Consider the following 19,478-nt stretch of genomic DNA (forward strand, 5'->3'; position numbering starts at 1 on the left):
GTGATTCCCTAGTTTCCTATTTATCTTATTCCACTTGTTATCCGGACTCTGATAGAGACCATTTCCTTGGCAGGGTGCAGCTTATCACAGGCTTCATCTGCTTGTTTCTTTAACCAAGGAATCCACTGTTTGTGATTTGACTGTTCTTTGGGAAAATCCAAGGGTCCTGGGGACATCAGAGGAGGGTACAGGTCCCTGGGGGCAGACAGCTGGTTGGGGAGGTAGGATATTATGATGACGGTGACCCTCCTAGGACCTGATGGAGGAGTTGGGACTGCTTTTGTGTGAGGAGGGGTACAAGGAGAAGAAGAATGCTCAGACAGGAGAAGGATCTGGTGTCTGCCCAAGAAGTCATTCCGGGGCCTGAGAAGGAGCTGGCCTTCTGCCTTCCTGGACAGCGAGGACGCTGACGGCATTGTTATTGTGAGAGTTCTCTGGCAACTGGGAACCCCCAGGGGCAGGGGAGGGCCTGGATCAAAATCCAGAAAAGGGGCATAGCTGGGCTGGGCCCGACTGGGCTGGACTGGGCAGCCAGTCTTGGGTTCTTCTGGTGTTTCTGAGCTCCAGGAAGAGGGCAGGGGCGGAAAGCGGTCCCTCTGGAGAGGCAGATAAGGGACCCAGCGTGCCTGGGCCGGTAGGGCGGGAAACCAGGGTTGAGGGTCAGTGGAAAGCACTCTCTCAGGAGGTGATGGCTGCACAAGGCTGAGACTTGGATGTGGAACAGCTCTGGCCTCCCGCCCTTGCTTCTCAGTCCTGCTTCCACCTTCCAGGAAGGGTCCTGGAGGAGCCTCCCCCATTGAACGGAAGTAAGAATTATGAGAAGAGGTGAAAGTCAGCAGCGGGAACTGATCCAGGAACCCACTCCATTTTCTTGGTTCCCATCTGACTGGGAAGGGAGAAGGCAGCAGGGCTTTTCAAATAAAAAGGAAGAGGTGGATGAAAGGGAGACAGGCGGAAAGGAGAGGTGTTCAGGCAGCGGGAAGAAGGACGGCGGGGCTGGGACCTCAGCTTCGTGGGGGTCCCGCTCACCTGTCTTTGCCTCCACAGAGACTGCGCTGCGGCGTTTCCCATCTTGGATCCCGAAGAGCAGGAACTTGTATTTCCTACTGGGCTCCAGGCCGGGGACGGTGACCTCGCGCTGGTCGGCGGCCACAGGCACCACCTGGGGCTGCCCGTCCCTGTCCTTGTACTGGACCAAGAAGGAGTCGAATTCGCCCTCGGGGACAGTCCAGGAGAGGCCCACAGAGTCCGGGGTCACGTCCGTCACCGTCAGCTCCCCCAGGCGTGGCTCCACGGGGGCCTCTGTGACTGGGGCTGGAGGGACGGGAGCTAGGATCCAGGGAGACAGAGAACATGGCTGAGATCTCTGGCGGGAGAACTCCCCCCTCGCAGGGCTCCTGGGCTCCAAGGGCCTCCAGAGGGTGTTGAACTGAGACAGGGAGCAGTTACATGTCTATTTTCACTGGCCTCACTTCCTTCAATGATGCATATAGGAAACCAACACGGTGGTACTAGCAGTGCTCATGACTGTCACCAATAGGAATCACAGATGCTGTCACATCAGCTTAGAATTACTGCAGAAACTCCAAAACACTCTACACTCATCACTGCTTCTAAATAGGTTATTAAACAGGCCACAAGTTTCTTGCTAATGAACTAACAGTGAAGTTCCTGTATTGCTAAATCATAAATTCGAATTTTAAAATACCTTTGATAATTGGATATCAATAGAATCGGTATGGTATGGTAAAATCCTATGCATTCTACTTTAGATTTTAAGACATTGCTCTGAAAGGGGTTCACTGGTTTCATAGACACCACAGCACAGAAATGGTAGTGGCCTGTCCCCAGAAGGCATGAGCAGCGGGACACGCCAGGAGCGGGAGATGCCGGGAGCGGAGAGCAAGGGCCACCTCCCTGAGGAAGGAAGACTCTGGGTTGGCCAGAAGGGAACACAGCTCAGGCCAGGGGGGTCGAGGGCCTCTGAGAAAAGATTCGAGGGATGTGTGTTGTTTAACCCCAGTGAAAAAGGGCAGCAGGGGGAGGTGGTAGCTGGTCCAAGTCACAGCGGGGTTGTGAAGAGAGGGGAGGAAACAGCTGTGGATGATCAGAGAGATAGCGTCTGGCTGGACCTGGTCGGAGGGGAGGAAGACAATCCTGCCTGGGGGAGGAGGCAGAGCAGAGATAGAGACTGGAAGACAGGGAAGGTTCCAGCTCCCAAGAGGATCCCTGGGGTCAGGGAACAGACCACATGCCTGTGACTGGGGAGGATCTGAGCGAGACGCTGGGGAGGTGGGGTGGCCCTGGGTGACCAGGGATGGGGACTGCCTTGACCCACCCTCACTCACCGGTCAGGGCCACCACGGAGAGGGGGCCCACGCGCTGCCCACCATGTAGCCCGTACATATTCATCCTGTATTTGCGCTCAGGCTCTAGCCCGGAGACAGTGGCCTCTCGCTGGTCTGCGGCCACAGGGACCATGTGGGGTTGCCCATCCCTGTCCTTGTACTGGACCACAAAAGAGTCAAACTGGCCCTCCGGGACTGTCCACGCGAGGCCCACGGAGTTGGGGGTCACATCTGTCACTGTCAGCTCCCCGAGGCGCGGTTCCTTGGGGGGCTCGGTAGCCGGAGGAGTCTCTTCTGCTTGTGGAGCTGAGACAAAAATGGGGGAGGCTGTCAGGAAAAGCCCCTCTTCCCTTTGGTAGCAATTATCTGCATTGTTGTGGTGGTGCCCATGGGGTGGTTCTGATGTAAGACTACACTGATTGGCAACATCTGTCTGGCCGACAAGGCTTCACTAAGTGCCTGCCAGAATCTGGGGCTGTGTTCGGTGGGGAGGGGTGTCAGTCACCACTGAGACCCTGGGAAAGTGGCTGAAGGCCCATCTGCCCATCTCTGGCTCCAAGTCCTCCAGCCAGACCTCCCAGCTGACCCCCAGACTTGGGTGTGCTCAGCATCTTCCTTGGGTGCCTAACTGATCCCCAATTTCAGTCCAAAGCCGAGTTCAGGGGCTTTCCCCTGCAACTCCTGTTCCTTCCACAGCCTTCCCACCTCATCAAAACCACCGCTTCACTGTCAGAGTCATCCCTGAGTCCTCTTCTCCACCTCATGGCCGGCCTGCAAGTAAGTCCTGTCCGCACTGCTCTCAGAAGCTGACTCCCCTACTTCTTAAGTCCACCGCCACCCCCTCTAAGTTGGAAAAGGAAATGGCAACCTCCTCCAGTATTCTTGCCTGGAGAATCTCATGGACAGAGGAACCTGGCAGGATACAGTCCATGGGGTTGCAAAGAGTCGGACAGGACTGAGCGACTACCACTCACCTCCTTTAAGCACACGGCTCTTACTGGATTATAGCACAGTCTCCTAAATCCACCCCCTTCTCCCCTCTTCACTGTGTTCCCCACTGTTAGCACATTAGTCAAAGCCTGTTCCCGCCATGGCTTCCATCTCACTTAGAGCAAAAAGCCAAGTCCTTACAGTGACCTCCCTCCGAGGCCCCACATGTTTACCTCTCACACCACCCTCCTCATTCCGAAACAATCCTCGCTGGTCCTCAGACATTCCCTCTGCCCGGAAGCTCTTCCCCAGAGGCCTACGTGGCTTGTCCTCTCCCTCCGGTAGGTCCTTCTTCAGAGAGTCCCTTTCCAGCCCGCTTCCCACCCACTCACCGTCTCGCCTACTGGGCTTTGCTTTTCTCCCCAGCTCTTGTCACTGGCTCACACACAGTCCTACAGACATATTTGTGCAATTTGGCGCCTGTCTCCTCTGATAGAATGTGAGCTCCCGGGAGGAGCCTTGCCTTGTTCCCTACTGTGTTCCCAGCACCAGCACCCCGTGGGTGCTCCACAAAGGTCTGTTAAATTAATGAGTGGTATGCACATCTGGGAGAGGCTGAGCTCAGGACCTGCTAGTCCCCATTGCCCCAGAGTGAGCTGAGTGTGGGAGGCACTGCTTATTAGGACCAGCCTGGAAAGTGGTCCCAGGAGGCAAGTAGCAGAGGGGTGGCTAGGTGGGTGGGTTCCCAAGATCCTGTTTCTCAGGTTCCTGTGGGAGGATAAGATTAGGCTCTGTACTCATAAATCCTGCTTTCAGAATGGGCTGGTGGGCTTCCCTGGTGGCTCAGTGGTAAAGAATCCACTTGCCAGTGCTGGAGGATCATGCATGCTGCAGAGCAACTAGGCCAATGCACCACAAGTATGGAGCCTGTGTCTAGAGCCCTGGAGACACAAGCACTGAGCCCTTGAGCCACAGCTCCTGAAGCCGGCATGCCTAGAGCCTGTGCTCCTCAACAAGAGAAGCCACCGCAATGGGAAGCCCACGCACCGCAACCAGAGAAAAGTCTGTGAAGCAATGAAGACCCAGAGCAGTTAAAAATAAGTAAATAGACTTGAAAGGGGGAGGGCGGCTGGCATGGGAATCCCCTGGTGGTTCTTGGTTAGGGCTTGATGCTTCCACTGTAGGGGGCATGGGTTCAATCCCTGATCCTAAAATCCTATAAGCCATGCAGCTTGACCAAAAAAAAATTTTTTTTTAATTAAAGTAAAAAGTAAAAATGGGCTGGTGATGAGGCCTCAGGAGGACAGAAGTAAGTCTGAGTGGGAAGGGCAGGGATGGAGGCAGCTGAAGGCGGGAGGGAGTAACCACCATGTACTGAGCTTCTCCCAGGTCCAGGAGCCAGGCCAGGTGTTGTGTTCCATTTAATTTGCGTCCCAACTCTGTTGTTCCTGTAGCTTCCATTTCCTGCTTGCTTTCACCCTCTCTGCACTTCTTTCCACGAGAGAGAAACTGTCCTCACCATCAAGCCTTATCCTTGGTGCTCTGTCTCAACTGGGGGAGGTGGAATGACAACTACCCGTGAATACCGCAGACCCCATGCTGCATTTGGTAAAATCCTTTCCCAATTTAGTAATGTTTCTAAAGCTGCACGTTAGTTCTTCTCCTAGCAACGGCTCAGCACGTGCTGTGTGTCAGGCATAGTCCCTCGGTCAGCTCAGCGGGCTCCAGCTGCCCATCGCCTTCCTGCTTGGATAATGAGCTCCATCGCACAGCTTAGAACTGAGAAGCCAGGAATGGAAAGCAGTTTCTTTGATTCCAAGACTCAATTGTCCTCCACTGCACTGCCTCAGTCAGTGCCCGACACAGTCTGTCCTTACCTGGGAACCGGGCTTCCCAAGTGGAGCTAGTGGTAAAGAACCCGCCTGCCAATGCAGGTGACATAAGAGATGCAGGTTTGATCCCTGGGTGGAGAAGATCCCCTGAAGGAGGGCATGGGAACCCACTCCAATATTCTTGTTTGGAGAATCCCATGGACAGAGGAAAGCATGCACCCACGTGCCCAGGGACCAGCGTGGCTGCCCCAGACAGACAAATGGACATAGGGTGACCCCAGGAGAAACCTCGGCCACATGTCCTAGGCCTGACACAAGCCTCCACCTTTCTACTTCAGGCCCACAGGGCAGTAACCCACTGAGGCTTACCCCTCTCCCTACTCTCTGTACTGACTGAAGAAAGAAAAGAAATCAGGGGTGAAAGACTCTGGACACTAAGCCAACCAAGTCCCTTTGAGAAATACAGAAACCATGTTCCGGAAACATGTTTCTCTGCTTTTAAAAATCTTTCCCTTTAGAATAAAAGTTGCTTTTGAAAAACCTGTGTCTTTGTTTCAGTGAACAAAGGAGAAAAGAAATGCCTTGTCCCTGGGGCCAAGCTGGGCAGACCAGCAGGAGGGTCACAGAAGCCTGTCTGGGGCCTGAGCCTGGCCCTGGGGCTCTGCAGAGTGGGTGCCCAGGGGGGTCCTCTGTGGTGGCTGAGAGGCCCTGTGCCTGGGTGGAGGAACAGTCTTCCTTGCTGTAATCACTCACCGGATGAGTCATAAAGGAAGTTTCCAGCGGCCCTGGTGAAGAGGCCAATGTCTCATGCACATTCTAAAAAGCTGAACCAGCCAAAGGGGACAGAGCAGACCCCAGGGTAAGGCCAAATGTAATCATCGTAGTGGCCAACACTGCCAGGCCTGCGCTAACTCAATCTCACAACAGTTCTGTGAGGTGGGCATTATTATCCCCATTTTACTGCTGAAGAAACAAACATAGTAAGTTGAAAACTCGCTCAAGGTGGTGAAGCTGGTTGTAGCCCAGTCCCCAGTGAGCTGTTCTTTCTAGGTCATCCCCAAGCAGGGGGTTCCATGGCAACAAGGGAGGGTGACACCACAGGGAGGCTGGGGGCCGCGGACGGGAGGAAAGCAGACAAGGGCCCTGCCCTCACTCACCGGTCACGCCCATGGTGGACACAGGGCCCACGCGCCGCCCCCCGTGCAGGCCGTACAGGTTCATCTTGTACTTGTGTCCGGGCTCCAGGCCCCCAACGGTCACCTCAGTCTCCTCGCCCCCGACACGCACCACCTGGGGCCCGTCCCCGCCCTTGTACTGGACGGTGAAGGAGTCGAAGTGGCCCTGGGGGACAGTCCAGGAGAGGCTCAGCGAGTCCGGGGAGGATCCCGTCACCGTCAGTTCCCCCAGGAGGGGCTCCTCGGGGGGCTCCGGGGCCTCTGTGCTGGGTTCTGTGGGGCTGGGGGTCTCCTCCATCTCTGTGGGGCTGGGGGTCTCCTCCACCTCTGTGGGGCTGGGGGCCTCTTCCTCTGTAGCTGAGAAGAAGGGACACACAGAGGGTGAAGCAGGGTCCCCAGGAGATGTCCTTGGGTCTCCTCCTAAGTCATGGTCCCCACTGGGGACCCTGAGGTCAGTTCAGAAAAGCCTAAGGAGGCTGGTGGTCCTGCTCGGTCCACACCTCACAGACATGCCTGGAGTCCCCGGTGTCAGCTCCGGGGATTGGCCCTGTCACCAGCACAGCTCACAGAGGCCCTTCTCTGCCCAGGAAGACCCACAAAGGTCACCATGGCTCAGCCTTGAGGAGAGGGGCCTCCCGCACGCCACTTCCCCATCACCTGAGGGGGTGATCCTCCCCACTAGGTCCAATCCTGGGGCTTCCACCGTCTACTCACTGGTCACCCCGATGACAGAGACGGGGCCCACACGCTGGCGGTCATGGAAGCCGTACAGGTTCATCTTGTACTTGTGGTCTGGCTCCAGGCCCGAGATGGTGACCCCATCCTCGTCCCCGGGGACCCTCACCACCCTGGGTTGCCCGTCCCCGTCTCTGTACTGGACGGTGAAGGAGTCGAAGTGGCCCTGGGGGATGGTCCAGGAGAGGCTCAGCGAGTCTGGGGAGGATCCCGTCACCATCAGCTCCCCCAGGAGGGGCTTCTTGGGGGGCTCTGTGGCCTCTGTGCTGGGTTCTGTGGGGCTGGGGGTCTCCTCCATCTCTGTGGCACTGGGGGTCTCATCCAGGACTTCCTGGGGGGCTGAGGGAAGAGATAGGCTCTCAGGTGACATGCTTTGCTGGTGACATTAATCCTGACATAAAGTACATTTGGCAAGTATACTCTTCAAGCTGTTGGCTTAGGGGTTCCTGTAGCCTTTGTATTAGCCGTTCAGTGACTCATTGAAGGAGACAGCTCTGAGACAGGCCCCTAAACCCCACCGTGTACTGCTGGCCAATTGCACTGGCTGGGCTCTTGTGTCTGAGAAAGGAGGTGAGGCAGTGTGAGAGGAAACTGAGGAATTCTTCCATACTGTGTTCATGGACTGTGCTGACCACAGGAAAACGAGGGGGCAGCAAGGACTTGTCCCACTTGCAGTTCTCCCTGTCAGTTCCTGCCCCTCCCCAGGGTTGCCCAGCTCCCCTCACCCCACTGACCAGGACAGAAAATGGGATGTGCTCTGGCTAAGACCTCCGTGGGCAGCCCTATCTCTTCCTCTACTTCAGACAAGAGTAGGGGAAAGGGTATGGGAATGAGGCTGGGGGCTGGGGAGAGCCGTGCTCTTCCCTGGCTGGGGCTAGAATCACAGCCACGAGGGCATCCACCCACCGTCTGCAGTAGCCAGTTCTCTGCTGAGGCTCCATGAGGTGGGGAGACTGGCACAAGGGAGGCCAGCCCTTCTGTGACCCACTCCCCGGCCCATGGGGGACCACTTTGGGCACAGAATATAGAGGAAGCAGCAAGCAAGAATGATAACCCAGACAGGGAAGGGGAAGGTGGAAAGGTGGAGAGAAGAGGATACTGGGAAGGGAGAGAGTCGGGGAGAAATGATGGCTTACTCTTCAATAGCAGTTTTGACGTGGTTGGCACTAAGTGCCAGGTGTGTATTAACTCTTTTAATTCTAAAAGCTCTGTGAAGCTGTTACCCTTGTTATCCCCGTTTGACAGGTGAGAAAGCTGAGGCCCAGAGAGACTCATTAAGTTGCACAAGATCCCAAAGCTAGGATTAACAGACAGGCAGGTGGCCCTAGAGGCCATACTCCCAGCCACAATGCTACACAGTCAGGAAAATGTGCTGGATGGGGGAGGTTGGGCCCCAGGAGGACTGCAGGGCTGGGGGCTGAAAGCGAGCCCTTTGCCCTGCTTCACTCTGGCTGGGACTCAGCGAGTCAGGGGGGCTGGGGAAATGTGGAGTTCGTGGCCCTTGGATTTGCCAGTTCTGAACAGAGCATCGGTGGAGGTAGGGTGTGGGCAGCAGGTAACAGAAGCTCAGAAAAGACCACAGCCTCAGCCAGGAGAAGGTAGCCAGCAAAGGCTGCGAGGAAAGAACCCAGTGGCTGAGGGCACCCAGGGGGAGCACAGCCCGGCGGGGACGGGCGATTCTTGGTGCTCAGAATGGTGGAAAAGGGGCCTGTCCTTGGAGGTGGAGAGGCAGAGCCAAGAAAGATGTCAGGGGCTGGCAGCTGGATGCGAAATCCTGGGATGTGGGGAAGGAGACAGTGGAGGCTTTGGCAGAATTAGAGCCGAGGAAGAGAAGGTGGAGAGAGGCGCCAAGGGTCTGGGGCCAGGTCCCACTCAGAGGGCTGGGGGTTGGTGGGCGAGGGAGGCCTGACTCACCTGTGATGGCCACCACGGACACGGGCCCCATGCGCTGCCTGCCATGAAGCCCGTAGAGGTTCATCTTATACTTCCGGTCGGGCTCCAGGCCAGGGATGGCGACCTCATTCTCATCACCCCTGACGGGCACTGCTTGGGGCCGCCCCTGGGCATCCTTGTACTGGACCACGAAGGAGTCGAAAGAGCCCTGGGCCACCGTCCAGGAGAGGCGCAGGGAGTCTGCAGTGGCGCCAGCCACTGTCAGCTCCCCCAGCAGGGGCTGCTCTGGGGGCTCTGGGTGGCGGGACTCCTCTTTCTTCTCTGGGGCTGTAAATAAGAAGGCCCAGGCGGGGCTGAACTGGCAGAACCCCAGCACTGGGGCCTGGGGTTTGGAAGGCTTGTCACACCTGTGGGGGTCTCTACTTGATTAGCATGAGCACTGAACTCTGAGAAGCCTGGCACAGCCAGAGTATGACACACCTTCTGGGCCTCGGGGAGCAGCTGAACAGGATGAAAGGGGCCCAGCAGTGTGGGGGAGGCTGGCTGGCCCTGAGCCCAAAAGCGGGGCCAGGATTCCAAGTCAGCCATCTCGCTGGGAGGCCCCAGCCAGCTCCTGGCTGAGGGCAGGCATGTGGAAGGCTGGGAGCAGTCAGCCTTAGGGGTCAGCCCCCCTGTAAGGCTGGGGGCTTAGGAGGCTGCCACTCACCGGTGGTGCCATCGGCCGTGAGGGGGCCGTGCCGCTTCTTGTTGGCAATTCCAAACAAAGTGAATCTGTACTTGTGGTCAGGGTCCAGTGGGGAGATAATGATGGAGCGCTCGGGCCCTTCCACGGGCACCACCTGCGGCCGGCCGTCCCTGTCCCTGTACTGGACCACGAAGGAGTCAAACTGGCCCTCAGGGACAGTCCAGGAGAGGTGCAGTGAGTCTGGGGTGGGATCAGTCACCCACAGCTTCCCCAGGCGGGGTGGAGTCACTGGGTTGGGATCAGTCTGAGACACTAGGAAGAGGAGGTGGGAGAGAAGGGAGGGACACGGGTCAAAAGAGAAGAAGAAATCTGTCTCCTCCCTGGGAATGCTGTGTGAGACTGCGCAGGCTGTTCTCTGCACAAAGGTGCATGGTGAAGACAACACGGACACACTGAAATCCAGCCAGCACTCTGCTTGCCAAGCTGTGCACCCTGGCAAGCGGCTATGCCCACCTAAAAGGACAGGCGGCTCATCTGACGCGGCATGAAAGCACTGTCTTAACTGTTGTTGTTTAGTTGCTAAGTTGTGTCTGACTCTTTGCCACCCCGCGGACTGTAGCCTGCCAGGCTCCCCTGTCCATGGAATTCTCTAGGCAAGAATACTGTAGTGGGTTGCCATGCCCTCCTCCAGGGGATCTTCCCAACCCAAGAATCGAACCTGAACCTCCTGCATTGGCAGGGAGATTCTTTACCGCTGAGTCACCAGGGAAGCCCGCTGTATGGATTAATGTGGCCCTCACTTATTGTGCAGCCTGGAGAGGGGCTTCAAAGGGTAGGAAGTGCAGTGAGCCTCTTCCACATCTCCACAGCCAGGGAAGTCTTCCAGGACAGCCTCCACTGCTTCCAGACCTAACGACTAGCTGATTTCCTCTCCAAGAGAGGGACGCTTGGTCCTTGGAGCATTTTCATGTGGGAGAGCCCCCCACAACTGTGCTCTGGGCCCCACTTTATCCGCTCCCATTCTCACTCCATCAGATATGCCCTCAGGATTTATGCGAACGCCTCCACTCGGCTGCATCACCCTCCAGCCTCCGCCCTCCGTCTTCGCTCTCCGCTCCAGCCCAGATTCCAGACAGAGATGCTTGTACTCATGTCCTCACCTTCATCGCCCTCCCAACCCAGCCCCGCCCTCCACCGGCAGCTCCCACCAGGGTCAGTGGTGACCTCGCCGTTGCTAAATCCTGTGGACACTCTGCGGCCCTGAGTCACTCTTACGGAATCTGACATGTCTGACCGCGCCCTTCATTTTGGCATTCCTCTCCCCAGTTCCCCCCTCAGGCTGCCCTGCAGACTCCCGATCCTCCGTTCATGCCATGAGTGATGGCCACCTCCAGGGTCTCAGGGGCCATGTCTCTTCTCCCTGCCTCCCCACCCTGGCTTCTGCCCACTGGGACATGCTCCATGCTCAGGGCTTTCCTTTGCTCTCCAGTCCCAGGAGGGCAGCGGGAGAGCGCTCTGGGCCCCTCACGTTCTGCCTGAGTGGCCTTGCCCTCTCTGTGCTGCCCCTCTCCTCATCTGTGAAATGAGTATGCCTCACAGGGCTGCTTGTGAGGATTAAGTGTGATCATTCTCTTAGAACATCTTGAACACATCTGACACTTAAATGCTCGAAAGATGTCTGACTGAGTTGCTGCACTGTTCCACCGTTCCTCACATCCGCTGCTCCTTGCCTCAGGGAACAGGACTGCCGGATCCAGAGGCGTGGGGTGCCTGGGCCTCCTCACTCTCCTTCACCCCACCCAACCCCAGCCTCACTGCCACCATCCCCACCAGGCCAGCATCCTCGCTTGCCGGTTCCTAGCTCACTTCTCCAGCTGTCCTCTGCAGCAGCCTCAGAGCTATTTGTAAGATAAATATTGAATCGGGTCATGCTCTCACTTAAGGCACTTCGGAGGCACCCTAGGGTCCTCAAATGAGGCCTAAGTGACTCACTCAGACAATGGAGATCAGTGAGACCAGTGTCCTCAGCCCCCAGGTGCCCGCCCCTGGCATCTGGAGGAGAGACTTTCTCTTACAGGGCCACTCTCACTCCTGCCTCGCTCTCCACAGCTCCCTCTGTTGGCACTGCCCTCCTCAACCTCCCTGCCTGACCCACCACCATTTTCCCTTTAGGATTCAGCTCAGGCACCACTGCCTCCAGGAAGACTTCCGGGAGTTCCCAAAGCACTGGGGAGACCTCCATCAGGACTGCGCAGAGGGCAGGGGCAGGGCCTGGGTGACCCCTGTCACTCACAGATCTTGGCTTCAGCCACCAGGGGGCCGTGCCTCTTCTTGCCCACGAGCCCGTACAGGACAAATTTGTACTTGCGGCCGACGTCCAGGTTGGAGATGAGGGCAGAGCGCTGGGGCCCCTCTACAGGCACCACCTGGGGCCTGTCCCTGTCTTTGTACTGGATGATGAAGGAATCGAACTCGCCCTCAGGGACTGTCCAGTGCAGAAGCAGGGAGTCCGAGGTCACGTCTGTCACTGTCAGCTTGCCCAGGCGAGGTGGGGCCAAGGGCTTCCCAGGTTTCTCCCCATCCTTGTCTGGAGTTGGGGAGAGGGGGGGCGGCAAAAACAAAGCATGTGGGCTCAAGCACTGTCTTGTCCCTGCTCTCCGTCCCTCTCCTCTGCCCACTCGCTCCCTCCATGCTGGACGGCTCCCTCCCTTGATGCTCCATTCCCTGCCCTCAGTTCTCTGGGACCAGCCTTTCTAAGAAGGGGGGCATTTCTCCGCAGTGTCTATTCTGGAGAGAGAGAGCTTCCGCTCTTCCCTGTGATAACTTCCTCCCCACTCACAAAGGTCCCAGGCCCTCTACACACCAACACTCTGAGGGAGTTTCGGGTCCCCTGAGGTTCTTCCTGAGAGTTCGGAACTATTGCTGCTTCAGAGAAGCCTGGAGATGCCTTAGTCCACCTGAACGTCTCTCTCCCTTGCCACTCTCTCCCTGGTGAGAGATCTGGAGTTGCAGGGAGAGCTGGCTACCCGAGTCTCATAAAAGGAGACCAGGAGAAACTGTGAATGCCAGGAGCCCCAGTCTCCTGCCCGGGTTCCACAAACCTCATCCATCTGTGCAGTCCCAATGGCCATGGAGCGCCCTCCCCAGGGAACCTCCACCCCTATCGGGAACTGGCTGATGGGACCATGGGGCACTGCAGCCCGGGCTTGCATGGTAGGGGGACAAGGTGTCCTAGTCTGTCCAGTGAGGGGATGGCAGGGGCTTGAGAGAAGGGAAAGGGAGGAGGGGGCTGAGGATCAGTATCCTCGGGGCCAGAGGCTTTCCCACACCCACCCTGAGAGACGCAGGGGGCGGAGAGGGGCAGAGGAGTGACCAGGAAGTGGGGGTGGGACACTTCTACACAAAGAAAGCTGCAAGTGGAGAGCCAGGGACCAACAGTCTCTCTTCCTGAATCTTTGTCCCACGTTTTGACTTTTCTCCTCTCATCTATTTATCTGGAAGGACTCCCCTCTCTGATCCACCCTTTCGTTGTACTAAGACTTTCCCTATCCCTCTTGTCTCTGAGACCTCAACTCCCTTTCTCTCTTTGTTTCTCCTACCGCCTCCACCCAAACACCAGTACTGCCCTCTGGTCTTCATCCCACCCCTGAAGTCCTAATGGCCCAGCCCCTCCCCCAGCCTCAGGACACTGGACTTGAGCAGAGTCCAGGATGTACCCATAATGCCTTGGTAGATGAGAGGGGCAGAGGGCTCGCCATCGGGAGGGATCCCACGAAGTGACAGCTCGTAGGGGGATTCGGGAGGGGGTGAGGGCACCAGAGCTTGACGGACATCCCCTGGCAGTAGCTCCTCATGGGCCTCTGGCCCTTCGGGCACCCGTAGGCGCAGCTGGAAGTGGGCAAAGGTGTCAGGCTGGGCGGTCCAGGCCACTCGGAGGCGCCCTGTCTTGTCTTTGCCCAGCACCCTCAACTCGGCCAGCTCCTGGGGGCGCTGCTGCAGGACAGGGGCCTGAGCCCCTTGAGTCGTTGAAGGGCCTGAGGGAGGAGGCTCATCAGTGGCCCCCATGAGGCCTGAGAGGGAGGACCCTGGGAAGAGGCAGGGCGAGAAAAACAGGAGAGTCGAGTATGAGAGCCAGCAAGGAGACTGCAGTCCCCAGGTTTTGCTCTCTGGCTTCTAAGAGTCTTCAGACTTTCCCTTCGTCGCTCCTGGATCACCCCCTGGGTCACCTCATTGTCCCAAACATCCCCTATAGCCCTGCACAGACAGGCCTGCAGGTCACAAATAGAACCAAGTCTGCCATCCCTCCTCCCACAAGGCTCCTAGCTCCCTTCCCATGGGAAACCCTCCCCACTGGGCGGTGGTCCTGGCCTCCATTAGTGCTGCAGTGAGAAGCCTGGAAGAAAGGAGAAGACGGTGGTGTTAAGGAAGACTCAAGAGACAGTGGGCAGTCAGAAGAGAGAGGAGTGGACATCCAGCTCCGGTGACATCTGGGCCCTATGCGGGAAGAAGAGGTCCATAACCCCTCCCCCCATAGCCACAGGGCGCCCCTCTCTGAGCCAGGATGCCGTTCCTGTGGGAGAGACAAGTGTGAACTGAGCCAGGAGGTCTGGAAAGCCAGCCCAAGAAGCAGTGGCTTCACCTCTCACCTACCCATGCTGCCTAACGGTTTCAAGGCCACCCCCAAGCAGTTCCGATGGTCCCTTTGAGGTTAGGGCCAAAGTGTGGAAAATAGTAACCACTGACCACAGTTGTCAGCTACCCTCACCACAGTGAGTCAGAGTGGGAAACCACTGGTTTCACTTCCTACCCCACCCAAACTGCTCCAGAGAATCTTTGCAGACACTGGCCCTCCCATCAAATGACCCTTCTATTGCCTAGAACAGGATTCCTGGCAGAAGCGTCCTAGGAACGCAAGTGAAAATCAGAAAATTCCAAAGACCAGGTCTCCTTGGCCTGGGGTATCCACCAGGATCCTGTGGGTGGAGGGGGTTTCCTGGGACACAGGAAGGTGTGGGGATCCCCGGAGCCTGCACCAGGGAGGGCAGGAAGGCAGAAGGGCAAATCAAAGGAGGGGTAGTGGCAGCCTGAGCAGTGAGGCAGTGGGAGGCACTCAGCCTCCGGTGGCAGGTGAGACTGGGCAGGGGGTGGGGGTCGCGCGGCCCCACCCACGCTACCTGTGGTGGTGATGAAGGCGTAGGACTTGGAGGTCTGCCCTGACCGCACCCCGTGGACCTCCACGTGGTAGGTGGTGCCGGGCTTGAGATCGGGCAGACTGACGGTGCGCGCGGTGCCCGGCACGGTCAGCTCCCCGGCGGGCCCCTCCGCGGGCGGCTGTGGCCGCCAGCGCAGCACCACGCGCTCGAAGTGGCCGCGGAGCCCGTCGAGCGACACGAGGAGCGCGCCGTCGGCGGAAGTGCCCAGCACCTCGGGCTTGGGGTGGCGGGGCGCCGCCACCCGGTCGACGCCTTCGGGCGAGAGGCCGTAGATGCCCTGGTTGGAGTCCCGCTTCCAGGTGCCCGAGTCGGGGCTGGCGGTGGGGTGGGGGCGACCGGGCGGGGGTGCAGGGGAGCGACGCCGCTGCAAGTATTCGTGGATGTGGTGCGCCACCGACGTGTAGGTCTGGTTGGCTCGCAGTGGGTAGCCGTGAGCCCGCAGGTGACGCTCCAGGTCCTGCACCGTGCCGCGGAAGCGGCCCAGCTCGGCGGTCAGGTTGCCCCACGCCCGCCGAGGGGCCTGGGGCGGGCTCGGCCGCGGCGGAGACTCCGCCTCCCCCTGCTCCGCGGGCCGCGAGGGCCGAGGGGGCGGCGCTGGGCGCTCGGGCCGCGGGGGCCGCGGGGCCGGGGCCGGCCGGGGCCGGGGCTTGGGGGGCGGCGCTGGGGGCTGCGCCTCCGGGTAACTGTAGTGGCCTGGTGCTGCCGGGGCAGAAAAAGGGGGAGGAGAGAGCCGGTCAGTGGCAGCAACCCCCACCACCAACCCCTGCACTCCCCCCACGGCAGCCCCGCGTCCCTCCCACCCGAGCCTGAGGCCTCTTTCCTGGGCCCCAGCCCCACCTGCAAAGAGAACCGAGAGAAGTTAGTGCCCCAGGACACCCTCCCGCTTCGCCCTCCAAGCCCGCCACTGTTGGTGCCCTAGAAAAAAGAAACGAGGGGTGCGGCCGTGCGTCTGAAGGAGAGAAAGGGGCGTGGGAGGAGAGAACGCGAGCGACAGTGAGGTGGGCGTCCCTCTGTCACAGGAAAGGGAAAGAAAGATCCAGGCATCTGTTAAGAGACTTGGAGGGTTAGTGGAAAATTACTGCTGAGACCTAACTCCCCCAAACCCCTATTCTAAAGTCAACAGGCGCCTTGGTCTCTAATCTCCTCAGCTCCAGTCCCAGGAGACCTGACCACTGAGATGGAGCACGGGGGCGGGGGGGGGGGGGGGGGGGGGGAGGGGGTCCCTGTGCCCAAGGTCAGATCAGAACCACTCCTATCTGGTTGGGCCGGACAGCATCTTTTATTTACTGCATCTCTCCATGAGGCCGCTCTTCCCAAACTCCAACCCACCGCCTTCCTAGAGGACTTCAGGCACCTGAGAACTCCCTCTCCTCAGAGACCCTGGTACAGAGGAGGGCCCCCAGCAGGTGCTTTGGGACTGCCACACACCCTGTGCAGTGCATTCAGAGGAGCCCGTGAGCCCGACACACAGCTTCCTAAGGAAGCGGCTCCTAGGCTCAGAAACTTCCCCAGCCCTAGGCCAGCCGTACCTGTGTTGGCCCTGATGGAAGCTGGGTAGCTTACTGCCCGGCCCCGCTCGGCAGTGACGGTCACCACATATTCTACGCCTGGCATCAGGCCAGTCAGCAGCGTCCGGTCTGCCTCGGAGGGCACTTCCAGCCGCACCCTCTGGTTGCCAGCACTGACGTAGGACACCACAAACCGGTCCACTTCAGCCTGGGGGCGCAGCCAGTTGAGCTCCAGTGTGGTTGGTGTCACAGCCACCACGCGGAGGTCCTGGGGGCCGTCAATCACTAGCCAGGTCAGAGAGAGGAGGATTCAGGCGAGAGTCTGGTCTTCGGTCACCAGCTGTCCTGCTAAGAGCCTTGCCCCCAGCCAGTCCCTCCCCTCTGCCCTCTTGGAGGGCATATCCCAGCCCCCCCTTTTCAAGTCTATTTTCTACCCATGACCACCCACCCCCAGCAACAGCCCCAGCTCTCACTGGTGGTGATGGTCTTGGAGGCAGGAGGGCCCCAGCTAGTCCCTCGAAGGGCACGGACAGTGACCTGGTACTCCTGACCAGGGGCTAATCCTCTCTGGTCATAGGCTGAGGAAGAGCTGGGCACCCGTGCTGTGAATGGGGGGCTCGCCCCCTCTGTCTGCAAGAGAGAAAGTATTGGGTGGATTAGGGCTGCCACTCACCCCTGCTGCTCAATGCCCCTGATCCCTTCTATCTCCAAGGTCTAGGCAGAATCAGCATGAGACTGTGTAGAACTTGGCCCTATACAGCTGGGGAGCATGGGTGGCATCAGCAAACACATCTAGAACACCTTCTCCATGCCAGCTGCCGTTCAAGGCAATTTACATATGTGAACTCACTTAATTCTCTTAAGAATCTAATGAGGTAGGTCAGATTATTCCCATTGGACAGATGAGGAAACTGATGTACAAAAGGATTAAGTGGCTTGCCCAAGGAGGCAGGGATTTAAACCCAGGCAGTGCGACTTCAGAGTCCTCTCTTATGGGGACTACATTAAAAAAAAAAAAAAAATTTACTTATTTGACTGCTTTGGCTCTTAGTTGTGGAACGAGGACCTAGCCTTGAGACATGTGGGATCTTAGTTCCCTGACCAGGGATTGAACCCAAGTCCCCTGCATTGGAAGGCAGGTTCCTAATCACTGGATGACCAAGGAAGTCCCTGGGCATTACCTTTTGAGCCTGTTCATCAGCTGTCTGCCAGAATTCTACCTGACACATGCCAGGACTCTCTTTCTGGCTTTTCCCTGGCAATCCTGACCCTCTGGGCATGAGGAGACTTCTCATAAACCTGTTCCTGCCATAACAGGTGAAGCAGATGAGTGATACCACTTCAAGTCTCACTTCCTCCTTGAGGCAGCTGCCGCAGCCTGAGCCTTCCCCTAGAAACACCTGCCCCTGGCTGTGTAACTTGGGTGTGACCCACATCGTGACGTTTCCTTTTGGGTATTTTTCTTGTCTTTTCAGCAGGGTTGTAGGCCCCTCAAAAACAAGGCCCACCTGCTCAAAGTTGCACAAATATGTTTTCTGAATTTGTACCTGGCATCATTCTGGGCCCTGGAGACACAAAAATAAGATATATGATCCCTGTCTCCTCAGAGAGCTCATGCTCTAGTAGCTAAATGTGTGGCCACATTTTACATTTTATTAGATCCTTAACCCAAATCTCTATGTGTAGTCCATGCCTGTGAGAGAACAAACCCCATTCAAGTATATGTGTAAAGTGTTATGATTATTTGCAGGAACCCCACAGAAAATCTGCCAGTCTCTGCTCCAGGCAGGGTCTCCTGGAGTGCCAGCCTCTGGGGAAACGAGAGGAATGGACATCTGGGAACAGCGCAGCATTTCGCTGGGCCGTCTAGCTAGAACAGCTAATAAGGACGCTCTGTTCTGCTTTGCTATGTTGGCTGTGATGGGGACACCTCCATTCAGCCAAGTAGGATTGGAAATTTCAAAAGGTACTCTCCTACACCAAGAGAACTGCGAGGAAATCAACACAGTAAATACCAAAGTATAAAACCAGATGAAAGGCCACGTAGAGACTTCTGGGTTGAGGATGAAGTGAAGCTTTGTTAGAGTTTTCTTGGCTGAAAAGGTTTTCTGGGCATGCAGGATCTTCATCCCTCTCTTACTCACTGCCCTAGAATATCCCGGCCTGGGAGGCCTTGGATGGGTGTCTACTCAAGACCTATGAGGGCTTTATCCTTCCCCAAACCTTCTCTCCCTCTCCCTTTACTCCCCCAACCCACCACCCCAACACACACACACCCCCCTTGAGTGCTTCCTGATGATGTCTGGTCCCAGGGAGACAGCCCATCCCCAGGGTTCACCTTCTCCCTTCAGGTCACCTACATGAACCTTTTAGACACTTTGAGATCCATCTGGGAACAATCCCCTGAGAAGTTGTACTGCCAGTCTAACCCACATCTCTCAGCACCACCTGTCTGGTCTGAGGCTGGCTCTCTATCCAGAGGCTGGCAGCTGATTCGGCCCCTTCATGATGGTTTGGCTGCTTCACTGATGTCCTTGGCAAGTTTCTAACTCTATCTCGATCTTAACCTCATGGCCCCAGGTGGAGGGCTCCACCTTGGCTGGCCCCTGGAGCTCACCTCACCCTCATCCTCTTTTTCAGACCAGACCCGAACACAAACTTTTCTGAGGCTGCAAGTTCCTGTGTCCCAGTGAAAATGTGACATAGCCCCAGTTTCCAGTCTGTGGAATACATTCAAACTGGAAACACCTGCATGTCTTTCTGTTCGGGGGTTCACCTCCCTCAGTTTCTTCAAGCTTTGTCTCACATTCATAGAAGATCTTGCCTTTTGCAAAACAGCAACATTCCTTGGACAAAAGAGCAGTGGTCCTTGGACTTGGGGTACGTGAGAATCACCTGGGGGTATGTTATGATGCAGGTTACTGGGCTCTTCCCCTACAGCTTCTCATTCAGCAGATTGGGGGGCAGAGTCTGACAGTTTGCATGGCTAATGCTCCAGCTGATGCTAAGGCTGCAGGTCCAGGGAGCACACTGTCAGAACCACTGAGCGTAGCTGTGCCACGTATGCAGGGAAAAGAGGAATGTTCCTCTTCTGTGTTCTGAAAATCACTCCAATAACTAGGTGTGTCCCTTGGCCAGGAATAGCAGAGTTTGAGCTTT

General features: G+C 57.3%; 1 protein-coding gene across 1 annotated transcript in view; it reads right to left on the bottom strand.

Annotated features, from left to right (window-relative positions):
• Window positions 1-19,478, bottom strand: part of TNXB (tenascin XB) — a 53,786-nt gene that overhangs the window by 22,126 nt on the left and 12,182 nt on the right. Inside the window, 11 exon segments of the mRNA XM_052649193.1 lie at window positions 1,030-1,329; window positions 2,349-2,654; window positions 6,268-6,642; window positions 7,000-7,359; window positions 8,935-9,240; window positions 9,620-9,910; window positions 11,892-12,185; window positions 13,315-13,683; window positions 14,773-15,510; window positions 16,341-16,604; window positions 16,793-16,949. Coding sequence (XP_052505153.1) covers window positions 1,030-1,329; window positions 2,349-2,654; window positions 6,268-6,642; window positions 7,000-7,359; window positions 8,935-9,240; window positions 9,620-9,910; window positions 11,892-12,185; window positions 13,315-13,683; window positions 14,773-15,510; window positions 16,341-16,604; window positions 16,793-16,949 — 3,760 coding nt within the window.

Source organism: Budorcas taxicolor, chromosome 11 (assembly GCF_023091745.1).
Source record: "Budorcas taxicolor isolate Tak-1 chromosome 11, Takin1.1, whole genome shotgun sequence".
Lineage (NCBI taxonomy): Eukaryota > Metazoa > Chordata > Mammalia > Artiodactyla > Bovidae > Budorcas > Budorcas taxicolor.